Below are 22,745 nucleotides of genomic sequence, written 5' to 3'. Positions count from 1 at the left end.
AGAAAATCCTTGTTGTTCTACTGCAAACCACATACATATCTCCCAGTAGATCCTAAACTGCCCAGTCCTGGAACAAAATATACTCAAGTTGTAGAGAAGTGTGGAACTGACACTTGGACAAGGATCCTGGAACAAATAGCAAAATCTCTAGATACAATGAGCCAAAAGCACTTCCGAAATTCTGGATATAATGTTTCTACTGGTAATAAAGACCTGAAATAAAGAAGGGCTTTTGTACTGTTTTCCATCATGGGGCAGTGGCAGAGCTTGGGTAACCCAGCATTTGAAAGAATATGCTGTTATTGCATACAATAACAGCATATCTTATAAGTGTCAGAGTGCAGGGATATTCAGATTATATTAAAATATACTGACTATCTCACACTGCATATTTTAAAAAGATAGTAATGAACAGTATTTTTGTCCATTTACTATTCTCTCTCTTTTTCTTCCACTTTCACATGCCTAAGAAACATTTGAAATATCCATTCAATTTTTAAAAACCATCTCACTGTGAATACCAGAGTTATCTTCATCTTTGCGAATTTTTAGCTTCACAAGATCCTCACAGTGCTGCAAGATTTGAACAGCATCTTCCATGGAACAGTTGTCCAGCCGAATATTGTCTATGGCCAGCAATTTATCTCCTAGTTCTAAGGTTCCAGTTCTGTTAACAAAGGGAATATATTAGATTCATAATAGTTTAAGCATACTATTCCTACTGTTGTTCATTCAAATGTTTTTACTTATTTTTGTCTTTTATCTGCAAAGTAGTAGAGAATTGAAATATATTATTCCAGTGGCAAGATTAATTTAATTTAGCAACATGCTTCATTTAAAAAACAGGGAATATGAATATCACTGACTAAATAACCATTTTGCCAACCTGAAAGCACTCACCTGTGAGCCACACTTCCCTTCTTAATATCTGAAATAACAAGGGGGTCTCCTGGTTTTCTACTAGATGGAGCTGAAATACACAATACACAAATATACACAGTTTTAAATTTAAAACAATGCTCCAGAATCACATGTTGTTTTTTGCTAATTGGTATTAACATTTTTATGTCCAATATTTATACAAGTACCTTTCTGTGGTGGGAGAGACACTGAGTAATAAAAATAACCAAAATCATCAATAAGAGGATTTTCCAAGGTTTTTTAATTCCAAGGGGAAATTTAAATCATTTTTCCTGGCATTCATCTAGCTTGTTCTGTGAATAGAATTATAGAATCATGGAAGAGACCACAAGGGCCATCCAGTCTAACCCTCTGCCATGCAGGAAGACACAAGCAAAGCACAATACTTATGTGCCAAAGCAATATGTATGAACTCAGACAACTGAACAAGTAAACAATTTTACCTAATTGAGCCATAGCTCAATGGTTGTCATGAAAAGGTTAATCCAGCACTACATCAGTGATTGTTAACAGCACTTGTTCTCCTCTCCACTTTAACCCTATTTTAGCCACCCAAAAATCAGCTATGAATGATTTTCCAGTCCTCCAGAATTATTGTTTTGGTATGAACAGGGTTTGTATATTCTACTGAATTATACAGTACTGTCCTCCAATGGAAGTCCATGGCTGGATCGTGTCCATAGCTTCACAATTCAGATTGAAAAAATGAATCTTAGAGATTTGTTTTATGTTATTGTTGTTTAAGAAGATGGAAGTACAAAAGGGACAATCTGGGCATTGCATATCCTCTGCTAAGAAGACAATGGGGCTGAACAGACAGCCCATTCAGGGCAGCTCTATGCCGCCCCTGGAAGTGCAGGGTTGGGGACGCAGCAGCTGTACACCACACCCCCAACCCAGTGCAAATAGAAGCCACAAAATGTGGCTCCTATTTGTGCCCTAGAATGGGCACCATAAACACCGTGGCGCTGCCTTATGATGCCCCTCGTGCGCAGCGCTGTTGAGGCACTGCGCACGATGGACATCATCATGGCACATGCTGTCTGAACAGGCGCCTGCGATGGCACCTGTGGCACACAGTAAAATCTTTGAGCATGTGAACGCTCAGCCCTATCTGAGTCCTAGTTTGGGTGCAGGCCGGCATATAATGCTGGTTTGTACACCCCCTATGTTAGCGTTACTCATGCTGCACAAGATAAATTTGAAATGGTATTTCTTATTCTCCTTATAAGGCATATCTTTATTCTCTCTCTTTCCCTCAATGATAATCAAAACACCCAGGCTATTTGAAACATATTCCCTTTTAGCATTCTGGACAACTACAAAGCCCAAACCTTACTCTAACTGGGTGCCCTCCAGATGTCTTGCACTACAAATCTCATGTCTCCTACCCAGTATAAGCTACAATACTTGAACACTCAAAATGTAAGTCTTAGCTGCACACTGTGGGATATATTTGTTAGAAAGAATGTGTAGTGTTTCACAATTAATGAAGACTACTTTTCTGTCTTACAAGGCAGTTCTATAGTCATTTACCAGGCAATATAGGAGCGGGACAGAATGCCAAGAAACAATGGGCACTGGCAGTGCCCATTGTTGCTGCTCAGGGATGGTGCAGCCCCCAAATAGCACACCACCACTGTGGAGCAAAAAGAACCCATAATTTCCAGGTTCTTTGTGTGATGCCACAATGACCATTGGCACACTCGTGATGTAAGCGATGTGAGGTGATGTGCGGACACTGCGCGACGCTTACATCATAATGGTGGTACCCGTGTACATGGGGCACCGCCATTGTTATGCCGCCACCACATAGTAGGGTTGTGAGGTGTGCAGTCGCTCCCCCCGAGCAACCCTACTAAGTGTCAATCTAGATCAAGACATAGTCTAGTAAAATTAGTGGGACTCATATCTGATTAACATGGCTAGGATTGCAAATAGACACTTTCTTTTCTTCCTCATATTTTCAGATTGCAGGCTTTTCACTGCTAGAAGCCAAAAATATTGACTTTAAAAACATGAACTAACCACATTGGAACTCCCACCCCCCAAAAAAAACATGTGCCCTTTTAGGTTGGCTTACCGTATATACTCAACTATACGTCGACCTCATGTATAAGTTGAGGGCAGGTTTTGGGACAAAAATTATGGATTTTGATATGACCCATGGATAAGTCAAAGGTAAAACTTAATGGCATCTAACAAAGGATGTTAAGGATGAAGCAAAGGAAAATAATGCCAAAGAACTTACAAAATTCCAGCAGGCATAACTGTTTGTGCTCATACTAAAGGCTGGAGTTCAGTGAATCCAGGGCAGATGACACTCTTGCCTTTCACCAGGGGATGGTTCCTTTCTTAAATGAGAGTTAGGCAGGATACAAACCGCCATAGAGTACGTATTGTATACGTACTAGGGTTAGGAAGGGGCGGTGCTTCCGCACCCCCTAACCCTAGTACGTATACAATACATACAAGATGGTGGCGCCCCTTCCACATGGGCGCCGCCATCTTTGCGTACTGGACGCATAGCGTCCAGACGTGTCGTGGCGCCTATGACGTCGCGAATGCGCCAGCGGCGCCTCGTAACATCATAGAGGCGCCGCAAAAAGAAGCTCCGAAATGGAGCTTCTTTTTTGCTCCGCGCGGGAGCCGCGTGGTTTGGCTGCTGCAGCTCCCGCACGGAGCAAATGGCGCCGGCGGGAGACCGCCTCAAAGCGGCGGTCTGTATCCCGCCTTAAAGTACAGTACCTACACTGACCCATGGATAAGTTGACTCAGGTTTCTTGGGTCAATTATCTGACCTAAATTTCTTGACCCATACATGAGTATATACAGTAATCAAGGTATTATCCTACTGTGGTTGGTGTATTGAAAATGAAGATGAATCCAATCTTGCAAACCCAAAGCTATGACAGTTTTCTGGCAGCTTTGTAGGAAACAATTATTTTAATATTCCATTAGATGTTTTTGAACAGCTTTCAACATTTTTTCCAAATAAGCTGATTATGATAAAGTAGCTCATGTTATAAAAATTGATATTTGAAAAATCTATACTGCCTTTCTCTGTTTAAAAATCAATACTGAGAGCAAACAAATTACAGTGGTGCCTCGGGTTACGAAATTAATTCGTTCCGCGGCCGCTTTCGTAACCCGAAAAGCCTTCGTAAGCCGAATTGCCATAGGCGCTAATGGGGAAAAGCCGCGATTCCGTGCGAAAAAGCCGAAAAAAGCACCAAAAGTTTTTTCGTAACCCGAAAAAACATTCGTAACCCGGAACAATGATTCCCTATGGGATTTTTTCGTATCCCGAAAATTTCGTAACCTGGGTATTTCGTATCCCGAGGTACCACTGTAAATTAAACAGGAAACAGTGATACTGTATCTCTTAAAGGTTGCTTTCCTAATGTCCTTTTTTTTTGGTTAAAACTACTCCAATATAGTGTATCATATTTTTTTTCTATATTAGTGGAAATTACTCAGTTTTTAAACAGCAGGAATTTCTGTCAAAATATATCCTCAGTGGGAGTACCATTTTTCAATGTGAGCATTCACTTGATCAATAGATCAATAGCCCAATCCTAAAACCTGAACAAAAATAAATGGATGTACCAAATACTGTTCTGTATAATGGTGTGCAACAGAGGGGTTTATTGCACAGGGCTTGTAGAATCACAGAATCATAGAGTTGGAAGAGACCGCAAGGGCCATCCAGTCCAACCCCCTGCCATGCTGGAAATCTAAATCAAAGCATACCTGACAGATGGCCATCCAGGCTCTGTTTAAAGACCTCTAAGGAAGGACCGGAGCATAATGAAAGGGGGCGGGAATGGAATGGGGAAAGAACGCATATTACTGCATGGGAGAATGCTTCCAATGCCGCCGGAAGTCCCCAATCCATTCTCCATCCATCCCACAGCAGCCAATTTTCAAGAACTGTTCAGAATCATTCTTGAAAATTGGTTGCTGTGGGATGGATGGAGAATGGATTGGGAACTATCGTCGACGTTCTACCATGCTGTAATATGTGTTCTTTCCCCATTCCGTTCCCTTCCTGCCCCCTTCTGTTGCACTCTGGTCCCATTCTACAAGCCCCATGCAATAAACTCCACTGTTGCACTAGGGTACCACCCACTGTGCTAGTGGCTGCACATTTTCAGTGTTAGTTGAAAGCTGGTGTCCTATACAACTTTCATTCTGCAAGCAATTAAGCAAGTAATTGTGGAGTTACTTGTAATCCAGTGTAATTTAATGTACCCCAGGACAACTGTGCTAGTGGAGATTTTCACTGCCCTAGCATTATACCAGATTTAGGTTTATATACCAAAATACATGGTAGCCTCAAGAATGCATTTTTGTTCATATGAAAGTATAATTTTCTGACTCAGCATCTTTCACATCATACTTTGCCAAAACTTGCCCATTTTTAACAAAAGTTATTTATGGATGGATAATAATTCCTAAAATAAGTGTAAGGAAGAAAAATTTTCATTCCCTTATATGCAGAAAGACTCCCTGAATGATGAACACTGTTGAGTGGCATGCAGGGTTGCTGAGGATTGTGGGCAATACCCCCTTCCATAGCCCATTCCACATTGTTCAGGTTCAGGAATATTTGGTATCTATATTAAGCAAAGTGCTGCGAGATTAGTGAAATATAAGCCTGTGGTAGAAAAGGGATAAATGACTCTGGATGCTCTTGTACAGTAAAAAAGAAAACGTATGTTTATTGTCTCAAGAAATCAGTATAAGGATAGAAAAAGCTGACCAAAAGTTGGTTGGAAGAGCCTCTAAAAGCTGGCTGTCATGTATAAGTACAAACTGGCATTCAATGCAGGGGTTAGAGCCTCTTGGATGCTCCTTCAAGATAAAACCCCACATAGTCTTAAAGGAGCTGCCACATTTTTCCTTCTCCCCTTTCCTTCCTTCCTTCTTATGCTACAAAAGACTGGCATGGCTACTTCTTTGAAACAGATTAATTTATTGAGACAAGGAAGAAGTGATGTCTGTGGGTAAGACAGAGGCAAAAGGCTTGATTACTTAGGGGCTATCCATATGGACTGAAAGGCCCATGTTCCCCCTGGCCTTGTATCATCCTGTTTGGATGATACGCTATTAGTCCAGAGCTCGGATAGGGCCAGGATTGGGCAGACTGGATGTGGATCAAGTGGATCAGGCCCAATCCCAGGTCAAAGGAGCCTTAGAGGTCAAGCAGGCTGGCAGCTTGGAGCAGCCTTTGACTGCTCCAGCCCCAATCACTCCCTTTTTTTAGTGTGTGACTGCAGTGACACTGTAGTCCCAAGATCAGACGCCACCATTGTGGTCCACATGGGCTGCCAGCAAGGAGTGCTTTTTTGTGCTCCTTTTGCCAGCAGCCCCAGGCTACCTTAGGTAGCTGTGGTGAAGCTTTGGCCTGGTCCGAGGGCATGCAGCATCTGTATTTTCAGCATAGTTCTTCTGAAACCACAGTGCCCCAGTAAAAGCATCTGAAGTTGATGTAAACAGATGTGAATTTTACTCCTCTTCTGTAAACTATAATTAAAATTGAATGGAAAATCCATTGTTATTTCAATTAATAGCAGATAAAAGATGTCAGGTGAGAGCCAATCTGTGCAAAATCATCTTGGAAACACCTTTCTGAGCATCTCACAAAGTTCAAGCATTGTAAGGCACACTATAACTCTTTTGCAATGATAGTATTTCATGCCTTGCCATGCTGTAGTTGTTTTCCCAACTTGCTGTGGAAGTTCAGCTACTTAGAACTTGACCAATTACATCAAAAACTGACACATTTGATGTTAGTGTGCTACAAATGCCCTGATTGTAACTTGAGAAAGTTAAGCAGTACTAAAAAATTCACACTGCTCAACACCACATTGAATCATTCCTAACCAATCTGGCAGAACAAAACATGTGTCAAATGAGGACAAAAATAATTATTGGTAACTTCAAGGATTTCCATATCCTCTATAATTATTACTGCACCTAGCATCTTCAGAAACATTCAGCACTACAATTTTATACCTTCAACACACACACATATATCTACATGTTTTGTAGAAAAGCAGTACACAGATATGGGCTGGAGCAGAACAAAATGAGACTGAATTTTCCACCCATTGTTGCATATTCAAAGAAACCAAGAAATTACTTTAATATAGGGTTTTAAATGATGGATAGAGATAGAAACATTCAGAATTTAATATATGTGGCAAAGTATAAAATAGAAACTTTTATTTGCAAAGCTTATCTTATCTCTACTGGGGAAAATGAACAGAATGTTTTAAGCACAGACTTTTTGCATGCATCACAAAAATAGTGATGAGTAATTTTTATGTAAAAAATGGGCAGCAGTCAAACAAGGGAAACATCTTTGTCCTTTGCCCCACTCTTCTATTTTTAATATCCGGTGACTAGAACTTTCTGTTTACAGGCAAGATTTTAATTTCCTTCAAATTTTATTCCCTACAAAAACATTTTGACTATATTTATATAATTATATTTTATTTATTATAAAGGATTTCTATAAAAAGAAAGATATAATTATCATAGAAACTTCAGACAATCACATTTATACTAAGTGACTGAGTTCTCAATTCTAAGTTGAACCTCTGACTAATTTTGACTTGTTGATTGTCAAAGGCTCAAAGAGAGCAGCAGTGCAAAGATTTATCAGCAGTATAATTTTTTACAGAACATCAAATGTAACCAGGAACATATTTGATTAAGAAAATATGACAAAAATATTTTTACTTACAGCTTATGGTGATGCCAAGCTCTACATTATGTTTCTTTGGTAGTTTTACATGGAAAGTTCCACTACTTGGTATGACAGATTCTGTAATTAAAAGTTGATTCATTTATAGAACATGTCAGACTGAATTGTAGTGCTTGAATTTTTATCATTTACATGTAAGTCATTCATTAAAAATAATAAGGAAGTCTAAGTAAACAAATCTAAAAAGGAAATCCTGTAATTCATTTTATATTAGTAGTTTAAAATGTCACTTTTCAAGTCTAAAAGCAAAAGTAGACCTTTTTACATAGAACCCCCCTCTCCTGCCCTTAATATCACGGACTGGATATGGACAATTATACAATATGAACCAATAGAATATTAAGGTATCATATAGACATATAAAAAGGAGGAGGGGAGGGAGAGTGAGAAAAGGAATGTGGCAACACCTTTTAGACTAACTGGTTTTTATTTTAGCAACAGCTAAAACCTATTACATTCTATCCCACTCCCATTCTGTCCATTATATTTTATAACCTGAGCCTGTACTGCATGGGTTGATAGATGGTTTATATCTGTAAAAGCCCAGGCTAAATTAAAATCCAGTTAGTCTTAAAGGGCTGGCATATTCCCTTTTTCTCACTCTTCCTACCTTCCTCCTTTTTATGCTGTAGGAGACTAAAAGCTTGTGCACACCAGCCATAAAGGCCTGCCTGGGGTTGGAGTCGGGGTGTGATGTCCACATAAGGCAACCTGACTCTGCCCCCAGGGCGGTGTGACACCATGCACCACTCCATACGGTGTATGGTATCACAGCGCTCCTCTGGTGGTGAGTCCACACGATGCAGCCCCAAAGGAGTGCCTTAAAGTCATGGTGCCATGGCTGTCGCACGCTTTCCTGGGTGGAAAAAGGAGCTGCTTTTTGCAGCTCCTTTTTGTGCCCTGGAAAAGTCAGATCAGGGCTGCGGTGTGCTGTTGCCACAGCCCAATCTGGCACAGCTGGAGGTGGCTGCCCCTTAGGGGCAGTCTGCGCAGTCTCTAACACAGCTACTTCTTTCAAATGTAGACATCCAGTATATGTCAGTTTGCTTTATATTATTATATTATATTATATTATATTATTGGCTTTGTATTTCTGTCTGGATAATTTGTATTATAACTGTATTGCATACTTTTATATTTGTATTACTCTTTTCCTCTATGTGTGGGCATACACTTTTGGCAGGGCTGTTTTTTGTTGTTCCTTAATCTGTAACGTACCACATACACAGATTGTGCCATATAAATAAATCATGATAATCATCATCAAGCAGGATTATCATTCCTGCTCAGGTTACCAGATAACAGGGCCTGGCTCTGAGTACCAGTTTTCATTGACCATCTCCAGGCAGGGGACAAGGATGCAAATTCTCCAGTTTTGGCGGGCTCAAGGCTCAAGAGATAAGTAGTAGTGTGTCAGCTTGCCACAATTTGCAAGACTTAATGGATTTGTTGCTGTAGCTTGCAAAGACTTTCCAGGGGTTCTATGTATTTATTTGGTTAGCTTCCTACTTTCCCATGGAACCCTTTCATCAGGACTGGTAAATATCACCCTCTCTTACTTCTGATTTCTTATCCAACCTTTCAAACATTTTGTTGTTGTTGTTAGCTCTGTATGGTTCTTAAGGCTGCATTGAATTTGAGTGCTTATGTGCACCTTTACACATTTCTAAATAAAAATTTTCATTCATCAAAACTAGAGTCTTTCTGCAGTTAGTACTGGTGTAAAAGAATGCTTAAAGTTACATAACTTCTCACAAGCTTCCTGTTGCGCTAATAAATCCCCCCAAATTATCAAGGAGACACCACTATTATTAGTGGAAGCCCCAAGCCTGCCATCTTTTTTTCACATCTTAAATAACAGTATACTTGACATTTCTGTCTGAGTTTTGAAAGGATCAGTAGGAAAACAGGGTTGAAGAAAGAGATTTATGGTATTAAGAAAGGAGTGACATACATGGCAAGGATGTATATGTGTGCATGACAGCCATTTCACATTCAGAATGAAGAATCCAACTCCTAGCATTTTAGTAAAACAAGTCTGCTTGAGAATCCATACCTGCAACATCGAACTCTATTTCTAAAGTGACCTTGCTGGTGATAGATGAATCTCTGAGTAGCTGATTAGCTTCATCAAATGTGCTATCTTCTGTTGGGATTCCATTTATAGCAAGTACTCTGTCTCCTATTTGTAGGATTCCACACCTGGATACACAACATAACAAAGGTACATTTGGATATATAGAGGAACAAAGCCAAAATAAATCCAATACAGTTTTCATAAAAAGATATAATAACCTTTACTTTTTCCCTTACAAACCTTCATTATAAACTTTCTGAGTTGCCATGGCTAAATACCTGTAATACTGATTAAATTTAATTTCGCATGAAAACATGTGGTTCTTAAAGATTTAGTATAAGCACATTCCATCGAAATGTACTGATGATCAAATTAATAATCCAAAACTTCAGGATTTAAATGATTGTACTTGATCCCAGTCTAGAATCACAAATATTAAAGTATTTTAACTAATTTTTGGAAATTCCATTAGGAAAAATACTCTCAAATTAATATTGTCCTCAACTGCCTGTCAGAAGCAATCAACTTGATAAAGTCACTGGTGCTTGGAATTCTTCTCGTATCTTATCAAGACTTTAAAAAAAAACTGTGCTGTGAGGGCAGGGAAATCATTATGCACTATATTTTTCACTGAATATTGTGTTCAGCAAACAGAAGTATAAAATGACTAGCTCAACACATCCACTGATACATTCTTAGGGGTTAAAAACAGAAGGAAGCTTCTCAAAAGAACTCACCTTTCTGCTGGACTGTCAGCCTCAATATAAGAAATCAGAGGTGGAGAAGACAAAGTCTCAGTAGCAAACACACTTCCCTGAAGCTGTATCCCAAATCCTACAATGGGGTCAGCTGTCAGTACTACTTCTGTGGTTTCTGTGTGAACAACTTGCCCAGCCAGGCCAACAGTGCTAGAGGCTAGTGACACTATAAAGAAGCAATGGCATTCAGAATTAGGCAGCACAAATTAATTCATTTCCTGAACAAATATTAAAAACATATCAAGTGTAATGAAGCATAAACCTGTATCAATTTATATTTCAAAAGTTTTAATATTCAGAAACAACATGGTGAGCAATTTTAAACAGGCATCTCATAAATAAGTGTACAGATAAATGCTGTTCAGGTGATGATGATGAGTCCAGCTGCATCTGCCCTGTGGAAATAATTGTTTGACACCACTTTAACTGCCATGGCTCAATGCTATGGAATTCTGGGCATTATAGTTTGTTGTGAATAAACTACACTTCCCAGAAGTCCACTGCACTGAGCCATGGCAGTTAAAATAGTGTTGAACTCAGATGGAGTCTGAGATATCCAACTGTATTCCCCCCCCATCAAATTTCAAGGATATTTTGATTCTAAACCAGAGTTTGATATCAGTAGTGGACTGAGAAGAGTAAGAAATTGAAGCTCAGTTCAGACAAGACATAGGTGGTCTTGGTACATCAAAAGACAGAGCAGCTGGACATCCAGCTTTTTGTGGTGGCTGGGAGTGCTTTTGCAGAGTTAAAACTAGTATGCCAACTACACCCATTTCTGAAGATGTCAGCTCTGGTCACAGTGAGACATGCCTCATTTATATCCTAATTGGATTCCTGTAACACACTCCCTGGGCTGCATTTTAAAAATGCTTGGAAACTTCAGTTAATCCCAAGAGCTGCAGCCAGACTGTTAACTGGAGTTGGTTAAAAGAAGCATATAATTCCCTTGTTGCAACAGCTTCAGTGGCTTCCAGTCTGTTTCCATGCACAAGTTAAAATGTAGGCTATAAGCTACAAAGCCCTCTATCTTTCCCAGGGAAGCGACTTTGCTTCATCAGTACTGTTATATTAGTTTGCATAACAATAAAACTTGATCTGTATTTAAACTGAACTGCAGCTTCATCCAGCTTAATTCCATGTGAAAGTCTGTATGACTGAGTTATCCGGACGTGCTCTTAGAATTCTTCACACTGGCTTCAGTACTTTGCTCTTGAAGATAAATATTTGGAGCAAAACACCAGAATACATTAATTGTATTTTAGTGTAATAATTACAAATATTTACATGAACATTTGTCTCAATGAAGAAGATTTCAAGATATCCCAAACAAATGCATTTCTTGGTACTCTAAATGGCCAGAATTTGAGAGTCACAATGACTTTAGATTTCAGTTTCACCTACAACTTATCTTTTAACAGCATTCATGAAAATTCTCCCATGGTACTTCTAAAACTTAAGAATGTAATAATTAGACTGCAAGATATTACACAAAGTTTACAACACTTCATTTTATAAAGTTTCTTTATTCATACCAAGCCATTAGATAAATTTGCCTTTAAAAACCAAGGGACTGCAGTCTTCTCAATCTTATAATCATTGATTCTTTTGGTATGCCTATTAGACACTGTGGGTAACTTGCTTTGTTTTACCAAGAGTCTAATACCGTTTTGCGACAGGGAGATTAAATCCACTTGAACCTAAGAGACAAAGCTTTATAATTTTCTTGGCACAATCAGCTTGTCATTATTACTGTATGTGCCATCAAGTGGCTTCCAATTTATGGCTATCCTAAGGCAAACCTATCATTGGGTTTTATTGACAAAATTCATTCAGAGCAGATTTTGCCCTTTCCTTCCTCTAATGCTGGTTTTCCACAGCCCACAGAGATTCAAACCCTGTTCTCCAGAGTGATAGCCCAACACTCAAACCACTATAGCATGCTGGCTCTCACAATCACCTAGAAGGTTTATTAAGTACCACCTTTAAATTGTTGTTAACTGCCCTCTCATCAAGCCTGACTGACAGTGACCCTGGGGATGAGATAGCTCCAAGACCCCCTGTCTTCCACTGCTCTGCTCAGGTCCTGCAGACTCAGGCTTATGGCCTCCCTAATGGAGTTTAATCACCTGGTGTGTGGTCTTCCTCTCATTCTATTGCCCTCCACGTTTATAACATAATTGTATTTTCTAATGACTCATGCCTTCTCAATATGTGACCAAAGTACAACAGCCTCAGTTTAGCTATTCTGGCTTCCAGGGAAATTTCAGGCTTGATATCATCTAGAACACATTTGTTTGTCTTCTCAGCTGTTCACGGAATCCTCAGCCCTCTTCTCCAGCACCACATCTCAAATTAATTGATTTTCCTTCTACTGGCTATCTTTACCATCCAGGTCTCACATCTGTACATGGTGATGGGGAATATAATGCTTTGGACAATCCTTACTTTAATGCTCACAGTTATATATTTACACTTTAGGATCTTGTCTAGTTCTCTCATAGCTGCTCTTCCCAATCCTAGTCTTCTTCTGATTTATTCAGTACAGCCTCCATTCTGATCAATATTTGATCCTAGGTATGGGAACTCTTTCATGCTTTCAATTTTCTCATTACGTAGGATGAATTCTTGTAGATCTTCCATGGTCATTATTTTTGTTTTCTTAATGTTGACATTTTTCTCCTTGACTTTTTCCAGGAATTGCTCCAGGTCTTTGTTGGTTTCTGCTACTAGTACAGGGTGCCCTTCCCTTATGCATGGAATCTGTTCTGGACACACCCCCACATAAGGGAAATTCTGCAGATGCTCAAGCCCCATTTAAAACAATGGGGATTATGCTCGTGGCGCGGCATGGCGCAAGTGCTGCATGAGCCATTGCCTTTTCTGGTGAACGGCACAAAGTTCTTTACCTGCATGGAAATTTAGTGCAATGATAATTTAATTACTGAAGTCATCTGTGTCTTCTTTTTAATGGAATGTATATTGATCACTTCCAATCTGTGGGCCACCACTGTGTTTTCCATAGTTGTTGGCATATTTTAGTTAGAACTGTACATGATTGTACTGTCACAATATCATTTTGACACCATTTTAAAAGAATTTAAAATTATAAATATAATATTAAAATAACTTCAAAATTCAACGTGTGCTATTTGTGACACAGAAATCATAATTATAACTCAGATGGGCCAGTTTTAACATTCTATTTCATAGTGCTTTATTGATATTGCTGTTGGACAAAATTTAATTCACTTGTTTAAATGAATGAAGCAGCAGATAGAAAAGTACTTCTACAAACACAAACTTCATTGTTGCCAAAAAGTGTCCCATAATGGCTAAAATCTAATAGTGTACCTCCTCTGGATTTAAAAATTAGAATCATTAGCCATTAGAATCAGTATTCCCCCTCCTTCTTTCAGCTTCACTGTGTATCCTAAGATATTTTGCTGCAGAGTTTAAACCCTTCTAGACATGTCCTGATTCTTCTGCTATTGAATATTAAAATATATCATCACATCTTGATATACTTAACCGGTGCCAGCTTAGATACCGCTTTAACTACCATGGCTCTATCCTATGGAATTTTGAGATCTGTTGTGGCACCAGAGCTCTCTGACAGAGAAGTCTAAATATCTCACACAACTTAAAATCTGAGAATTCTATACATTGAGCCAAGGCAGTGAAACAGGTGCCAAACTGTATTAATTATACATTGCGGCAGCAGCCAAGGTCTACCTTACAAGTACTCTCTCTCTGTATATATGTCTGTTTGTGTCTTTGCACAGGCAAGATACAAGTGACAATTCTGCTCTTCCTGAAGCACATACTTCAAACATTAAAAACCAAGGGGTGACTATAAAAGAAAACAAAGCAAAGCAAAATCAACTGTAATAAACAGTATGTGACAGCATAGGGTATCTTTAAGTTTTATGGCTGTATGTTTGGTAAAACCTGCATAAGTAATGCAGTCACTGCAAAACTTCTGTTAATAAAATGTTTATGGTTCCCTACACCAGCATAGTTTACTGCCTGGCGTTTGAGAAGATCACATTAGTTATGCAAGCTTTTCTGCACAAAGGGCAATGAAAACTTTATTGCATTCTTTGCCATACATATTCTCAACTCTTCCAAAGAAGAGTTGCATATTTAAGTATCCTGTTAGTTTCTAGTCACTACATCATGCCCAGAAAGAAAGAAAGAAAGAAAGAAAGAAAGAGGCTATGTGCAACAGATACTCTATGTAAATAACAACAACCCATTGTCAAATAATTCTATAAGGCTCTAATTTCCAGGAAATCATTTGTTAGTTTGCTCAGTCCATGAATGTTTATGCCAAATAAAAATGGTTTCTCTTTGAGATAGTACAAGACTTTTTTGTTATTGTTGATAAAGCTATAGAACTCTTTAAGAGGCAAGCAACACTTTCACTTAGCAATTGGAACTGGTCATTTCTTTTGATACCTGCCATTAAGGAGAAGAACTGATAGACCAATAGCATATTTTTGTAGGCTAAAGAAAGTGACCAATTTCAAGTAAGCAGAAGACACTAGTCCACTGTAAGGATCTTATTCACTATAAAATGTTTTATTGTCACTACTTTTTTTGTAAAGATGTTCAATGAAGCATTCCCTCCTTGTTCTGCTCATCCCCATCCCCAAATATGGACTGAAAAATTGTTTTACTTTCAATGTTTTAATCAACTGTCCATTTTCATAAAGACTACAATAATTCTTTAGTGGCACTGAATTAAGTGGTTTTTTAATTAAGTGAAATGAGGCAAACCATTCCTAATTGTACCTATTTATTATTAGCAATAGTACAAAGTAAGCTTTCCAATTTTGACTGCATTTTAATGCATAAGAAATGAGCAAAATTGGCTGCATTGTTGATTTGTGCAAAATAATTCACTAACTTTAAGGATGAATATGGAGCTGAACCAATGAATTTCTGAAATTATTCCTGAAGTCCATCCGCTAATCCACACTAACAGCAACAAAATATTTATGCATTAATGAAATACCAATGCATTATTCTGAAATTCCATTTTCTGGCATCATATTTTATGGCACTGGAATATTCTGCTCCAATATTCAGCATCATCTGTACCACCTGGAAGACTGCTAGGCATTTAAAAGGCTTCAGGATCCAAGCCATAGCACAATCCTCATATATTATGAATACTGTATAGAAATTAAGAAGTTACTGGTATTTAGATCTAAGGATCTCCCTTTCCATTACTTATCCCTTTCATCAATTAAATTCAAAATGACATAAATCAGTGTACAGTACTGAATGTCTGTGATAAAATGCTGAACTGGCAATGTGAGGAATGGAGAGGAGGGCAGAGGAGTTTGAGAAAAGTGGGGGCTCTTTCCAGATAGTTTAAATTTTTGGCATAACAATAAACATATTTCCCTTTTTGTCTCCTCTCTCATCATCTCTGTTTCACTTTCCCAATTCCACTGCTTTTCTCTCAAGGCATTACCTGACAGAAAGGGAATTTTCTTTTAAAATTTACTTGCCATGCACACAAGGCATGTGCATTGCAGTATACTTGTGTATCTGTGTGTGTGTGTGTGGGGGGGGGAGAACCAGTTACTCAGATTCACTCCTTCATGACAATCAACCCTTGTCAGGCAATTCAGCTGAGAAAAAACACATCTATTGGTCTGAATGGACACAATACCCTGGGTAATAGATTCAAGGCCATGAGGAACAGATTTAAAAACCAGCCCCCTTGGGGGCAGAAGGCACAGTGATGACATCCATCAGCCACAGAAAATTGGCAGGATGCAGTAAATGACATTGGATTCCACCATGAATGTATGAGTGTAACTAGAAACTGTTTCTGTTTATTCCTCCACTGACTTCAGAACCTTGTTCAGTATGCCATACAGTCCTGGAAGGTTCCCTTGGGGAATAACTTGAGATATGAAAAGGAAGAAGGTAGCAGAAAAAAAAACTCTATTTCATGAGCAGCTCTGCTCATGGTGGTTAAGATCCAACATATAAACCTTCAATGATTGATCTCTTTCCTATCAAGGGAGGTCATTTTGGCAACCATCTCAATACAAGCATTCTTGAAGGACCAGAGAGTCCTAGATCAAAGACATCTAATTCCATGGATTTATTTACTTAGTTGTATGCAGGTTTATGCAGCCAACACAATCTAAGTGGTTTTAAGTATGCACTTGGATCTAACTGAGGCTCAAAATGAATTAATATAAACATGGGATTCATTACTAATGGCAATATTAGCAATCCGAATGGCAATAATTTAAATCTAATCCCGTCTGATTTCATTATTATCCCCACCTCACAGTTGTACGTGCTATATGGACATTACTTCAAAAATATAAGAGCAATTTATAGGCTTGAAAAATAAGTTTGGTAGATTATTTTATAAACGGAAACATCCAGTGTAATACACTATTCTTCACTATAAGTGTTAATATAATGCTCATGATCATTACAACAGTGCTCAGAGGCATCAAAGTGCCTCGACTGCCAGTTCGACAGAGATCATTCTGCTTACAATCCTGTCAAATCTAATCAACCAACAGGGATTACATTTATTATGTGATTTCACTGGCTAATGGTATGCTATCCTCATCCCCACAAATTGTGATATACTGTACAGCCAAACCCCCCATATCTATGGATTTTTTATTGACAGATTCACGCATCCATGGTCTGAAAATATTTTTTAAAATACAAATTTCAAACAATAACTCTTGATTGTGTCATTTTATATAAGAGATGCCATTTTACAATGCCATTGTATTAATGGGACTTAAGCATCCACCAGATTTTGGTCTCCATATTGGGGGGTTGGGGGTTGGGACCAAACCCCAGTGAATACCAAGGGCCCAATGTATATTTATTCGTTTTTTAAAAGCTGCATTCTTGTCTGTTAACTTTTGAGTTTGTTGCTGTTGTCACCATCATCATCAGCAATCATCATCATTTTTCTTAATTCTTAATTACTATTTGAACTCAAGGTGATTTGCCAGTTAAAATTATTACAGTACAAAAAGTTAACATTAAAAATACATAAAAGGTCAGTATTAAAATAGAATTAAACTATTAACAGTATTAAAAGAATTTAAGACATACACTTAAAACATGTAATTTATTTTAAAATTCAAACCTATTTAAGTTTTAACATTTTAAACAATTTTAAACAATAAAATACCACATCTGAAACCTTCTACTAATAAGTTCTAAAAGTCTGTTGGAATAAAAAGTCTTCATCTGGCAAGAGAAGGACAACAAAAACCTTGGGAGGGAATCCCAGTGCCTAAGTACCCACCCACTAAGAATGTCTTATCTCATGTACTCACCAACCATATCTGCAGGGAGTGAAAGAAGTGCATCTCCAGAGATCTCTGAGCCCAGGTAAGCTCTCTGAATCCAGGTAAGGAAATATTGTTTGTCAAATAGCCAGCATTTAAGCCATATATGACTCTATCAGTCATAACCAGCACTGTGAAGTTTCCAAGCACTTTTCAAAGGCAACCCTACGTCCAGCGTCTTACAATAACCCAAATGGTATGTAAATAAGGCATGTGTCACCATGGCCACATCAGGTATCTCCAGGAATGGGCAGTCTTGGCACACTAGCTTTAACAATGTAAAAGCACTTCTGGCCACTGTAGAAACCTAGTCTCCAGGTCCAAGGCCAAGTCCAGGAGTACACCCTGTGAACCTGCATCTTCAGGGGAAAAGTATCATGTCAAAGTATCCTGAACCTCTATGCAAAGAATACATAAATGGATCATGGAGAACAAAAGAAACCAGCTTTATGAAATTGGATATGACAACAAAAATAGAAAACGTGGCTGAATACTATATTTTGCTCAAGAGTAATGCATATAAAGCTTTTCCTAACAACTCTAAACAAACCTGAACTGCAGTGCACATTCATGCTATTTGTCAGTTCATTTTACAGTCCCATATCCATACCAATAACTTATTGGTCACTTACATGAGCTTTTGAAGTCCTTCTTTTTCATTCTTCTTCTCATCATTGTTCCACGTGGGCTAGTAGAATAGAGGCTGCGAGGTAAGGTCCCCATGTTTAGGGAACTCAGGCTGTATGCACTCATGGAGGCAGGAGAGAAGGATGAAGATACCAGTGCTGCTGAAACAAAGGGAAACACTTGGCACAAGGCACTCTGTAGTGCAGAGCAGTAAAAGGCATGCTTGCATTATTGGCTGCTAAAATCTAGACACCATGTACATGGCTCACAAGAATAGTTTAGTGAGCATCCAGTGACAAAATCAAAAACTGTGTAAAAGATTGGCAGTAGTGTCAGGATTTTTCGGGTCATGTGAACCATTGCAAATTCCTTTTAGTTAGTACAAAAACCACACCATGTGTAACCCTGTTACAGTACTTTCATCCTTATAATCAATACAGCTGACTTTTGATAGTATATTAAATGCACACCTATGAGAATACACACATATTAACACAGTTAAACACACTGAATCTAGCAAGTATTTTCTTGAATCTAGCAAGGTGATTTCTGACACAGGCATTACAGAGGAAAGTTAAACTCTCCATTAGGTACTAAACTGAGGACAGTATGAGCTATGTTTGGAAAACTGGATCCTTTAAAAAGTGTTCAGATTTTTTTTCATTGTCTACAAAAAGGCTGAGTAAGTTAAAGAAGGAAAAAGGTATGATGTCAGAAATAACCTTGCACTGATGTGAGAAAAAGTGAGACGCCAGAAAAATGAAAAGGTTTAAAAAGACCAAACTGGGAAAAGAATGAGAGAAAGAGGGCAAGACAAATTAAATAATAATGATAATGGTGGTAATAATAATAGCATGTCAGCAGGAAAAGCATGGAACATTACGAAGGTTTTTTTGTGGAGGCGTTTTCTGGCATTTCAAAGCTGGCATCCTGCAATGGTCAGGGTGGTAGGTGTTATAATGATGGTAGGTGAGGCCACTGCTCTGGCTGTTGGCATAGGGATCCCACATAAGTTGCCGGTTGCTCCTTTGAACCTTCGCTGCCCACATGGAGGGATGAGAAGGAACCAAAAATAAAAAAAGGACCAAAGAAGAGGGAAAATAAATGGATTACATAAACAAATTAAAAAGTAACAAAAATGAAAACTGTGAAGATAGAGCCCTACCTCCTGAATCTTCTTCCTTGATGGCCAGCAAATGCCAGCACTTATTTGGGCCACAGTAACCTTTCACAGAACCAGAACTAAAGTGTTTGAAGCCTATTGGTCTGTACTCAATCAAATTTTAATCTGCCTCTGTCTTTAGCAACTATGATTAAAGCCTCTAAAGAACACATTTAAGTCAACATTATCACCATGTATGACATACAATTAGTAATTAATTTCTGAAAATATCCACCCACTTAAAAATGTGTGTGTGTCTCAAAAAAAACACCCTCAACTAAAAACAAGGGGCCATATATCACATTGTGCACGGTAATTCAGAGTGGTTTACTTGCCAGTCATTTCAATTTACTGCTTTGACATTTTAATTTTACCAGCATCCATCACTGGCACTGTATTATCCAGGGCAATGAACTCCCATTTCTCAAGCATCAGCACAAAAATTCCATTCAGGGGAACTTATTAATAAAGACAAAGCAGAAATCTAAAGTCATCATTTATTGTTTTAAAGTGTGGGTTTCTGACTATTTGTACCCCAAAGAAGAGGAAATGCAGCTGAATTCCTTCTCATAGTCAATTTCATAACGGATAAACCCTAAACTAGGTGTGGCAAAAATCTATCAAAAATTTAAAGGAAGAGGAAAAGTAGTTCTAGTTGATTAAATCCAGACAGTTTTTTAGGAAAGCAGAGAAAATGATAACCAGTCTATCATATATTATTAAAAATGTACAAACTACAACAACAATTCAAACGTATAGCATACCATGTTCTATTCTAAACAAGATGAAAAGCAACACGTTTGAGTTGACTTGACCAATGAGAAAGGAAAGGACTCTGTACTTTGGAATCTTATATTAATCACTTTTTGCCTATTTAGTTTTTGGGTAATTGCAAGCCAAAGCTGTAATATTTAATGGAGAGGAATTAAGCTCTTGCATTTCACAACTCTATTCAGAAAAGGGGATGGTTCCTTTTCTAAAAAAGAGAGAGTTAAGGTACAATACTTACTCATGGATCATTCAACCCAGGTTTTTTTATTTTTTAATTAAAATTTCTCAATGTATACATGAGTATATACAGTAATTCCTTAAATGTGTAAGAATATCTGTAATATTTCCCCCATTCACTATACTTGATATCCTGTATGATTGCATTCATTTAAATAAATAACATAACAGGATTGGGAGGTGACATTTTGTTTAATTTAGTAGGTCCTGAAAGGGACTTGTTTCTTGAGATGCTTCCAGGTGATGCAATACTTGGAATCATGAGGGTGCAATCCAGGATTGCTGACGACCATTTCCACAGCATTGGTAGCTGGAAGAAAGCTAGTTTGCTCTAGCAAGACTTTCAGAAATTGCTAACAGTGGATAGCTTTCCTTGATTACGATCTGGTAGTTAGGAAATGCTGGATGGAAATAAACCCATCGATATACCAGTATTTTGCTAAGAAATTTAAACAGTTCTGGTTGTTAGTTACTCATACACACATATATCCCAAATGCAACATGCAAAATGTGAGGGAAACCTCACCAATCTGTGCACAAGATTCAGGAACCATAGGCAGCAGTCACCACCCTGTTGCTAAATGTTTTGACTGGAGGGACACAGCCTTTCCAATATAGCTATATTTTGAACAGAAAAACCTTGTCCAGCCATGCTTGGGAAAAGAGAAAGTTTCTGGATCTACAGATCTGATGCCTTGATATCTAGGGCCTTAGTTCAGAGGGCAATACCACTCTTATCTCCAGCACCATACTATGGATCCCATGTGTAGGCCCTGGGAATTCTATGACTGTCTGGGATTTTTCCCCTTTTTTCATTCCATTGAAAATCACTGAGGAAAATGGAAATCAAAATGTTTGGTGTTTTTTTAAAATGTTTTTAAAACATCAAATTTTATAATGCTTTTTGGGATCCAGTGTCTATGTGAAAACTTTGCTTTTTTTCTCGCTTTCTTTCTTTCTTTCTCACACAAAATTCCTCTAATATTACATGGAACAAGTCACCACTGATGAGCACATTACCCTCAAAAGAAGTAGAGAAGAACAGGGAGAATAGGGAACACAAGTGTTATAATCTACAAATAAAATAATTACAATATATTCTGCAAAAATCTCAAAAGTATCAGATCTAAAGGTTTCCTTCTGCATGTGGAAGTTACATTTCACACCTTGTGCTGGAATGCTACATGGAAAAGCAAAGCTAAACTCAAAAATATTCTTCTATTGTACAAGAGTTTGCACAACTGTTCAAGCATATGTGCAACAATGGAACAGAATTATTTGCATTCAGATTACCACCCTGTTTTGCAGGACTATTTATATCCCACCCATAACAATAGTATTTCCCAAAACCTGGGTACTTAATTGAGGGAAATGTTCAGTGAGCTGTTGCAAACATAATCCAAAGCATATAGGCCCAGACGTGTTTCTCAGTACCCAGATTTAACCTGGTTTATTGACCACACGATCTCTGCTTACGCCTGTTGGATTTTATGCTTTTTTGAAATTTAGCTGCATTCTTGTTGCACAGCTCCTGCCACAGTTCATTACATCTTCTAGTGTAACAGCTGTAGAAAGAAGCCTTTTTTTTTTTAAACTGTGGAGGCTGCTCATGTGATTAGAAATAGAAGACTCTCTGCTGCAAAATTAACCTTAGAGGTCATTCACACTAGCATTTTTGTGACGGGTAGATCTGGGGAGATTTGATGATGTAATATTGAATCAAAGTTCCCACTATGGTTACCATGATCGAATGTCTCCGTGGCAATTTAACCCTGATGAAGACCAAAGTACCATCTGTGTCATTTTAAAATGGAGCTGCCATCTCGATTGTTCTCAGGTTTTTAAAAACTGCCAATCAAATGATATGCATCTACATCACACTGTTTGGCCAACAACCCCCCCCCCAATCAGTCTCGGAGGATGGTAATGGCAAGCCCCTTAGAATAACCCTTAGCAAGAAACTCTCTCAGCCATGTAATAATATAATAATATAATCTCTCAGCCATTTAGTATGTGTGTGACAGCTTTAGTTTGAAACAACTTGGGAGCAGAGTCTGTTGTG

General features: G+C 38.3%; 1 protein-coding gene across 7 annotated transcripts in view; it reads right to left on the bottom strand.

The window, feature by feature from the left end:
* Positions 1–22,745, bottom strand: part of GRIP1 (glutamate receptor interacting protein 1) — a 308,504-nt gene that overhangs the window by 36,624 nt on the left and 249,135 nt on the right. For 4 of the 7 annotated variants that reach the window (XM_042468137.1, XM_042468139.1, XM_042468138.1 and 1 more), the window contains exons 10-16: positions 19,397–19,552; positions 18,519–18,671; positions 10,511–10,697; positions 9,753–9,898; positions 7,676–7,756; positions 901–970; positions 522–667 (exon numbers count right to left, since the gene is read on the bottom strand). In XM_042468137.1, coding sequence (XP_042324071.1) covers positions 522–667; positions 901–970; positions 7,676–7,756; positions 9,753–9,898; positions 10,511–10,697; positions 18,519–18,671; positions 19,397–19,552 — 939 coding nt within the window. The remainder of the gene's footprint in view (positions 1–521; positions 668–900; positions 971–7,675; positions 7,757–9,752; positions 9,899–10,510; positions 10,698–18,518; positions 18,672–19,396; positions 19,553–22,745) is intronic. The other 3 variants (XM_042468141.1, XM_042468143.1, XM_042468142.1) reach the window with 1 other exon arrangement.

The sequence above is a fragment of the Sceloporus undulatus genome, chromosome 5 (genome assembly GCF_019175285.1).
Source record: "Sceloporus undulatus isolate JIND9_A2432 ecotype Alabama chromosome 5, SceUnd_v1.1, whole genome shotgun sequence".
Lineage (NCBI taxonomy): Eukaryota > Metazoa > Chordata > Lepidosauria > Squamata > Phrynosomatidae > Sceloporus > Sceloporus undulatus.
Note: the sequence above shows the minus strand (reverse complement) of the source record. Positions and strands in the feature narration are given on the sequence as shown.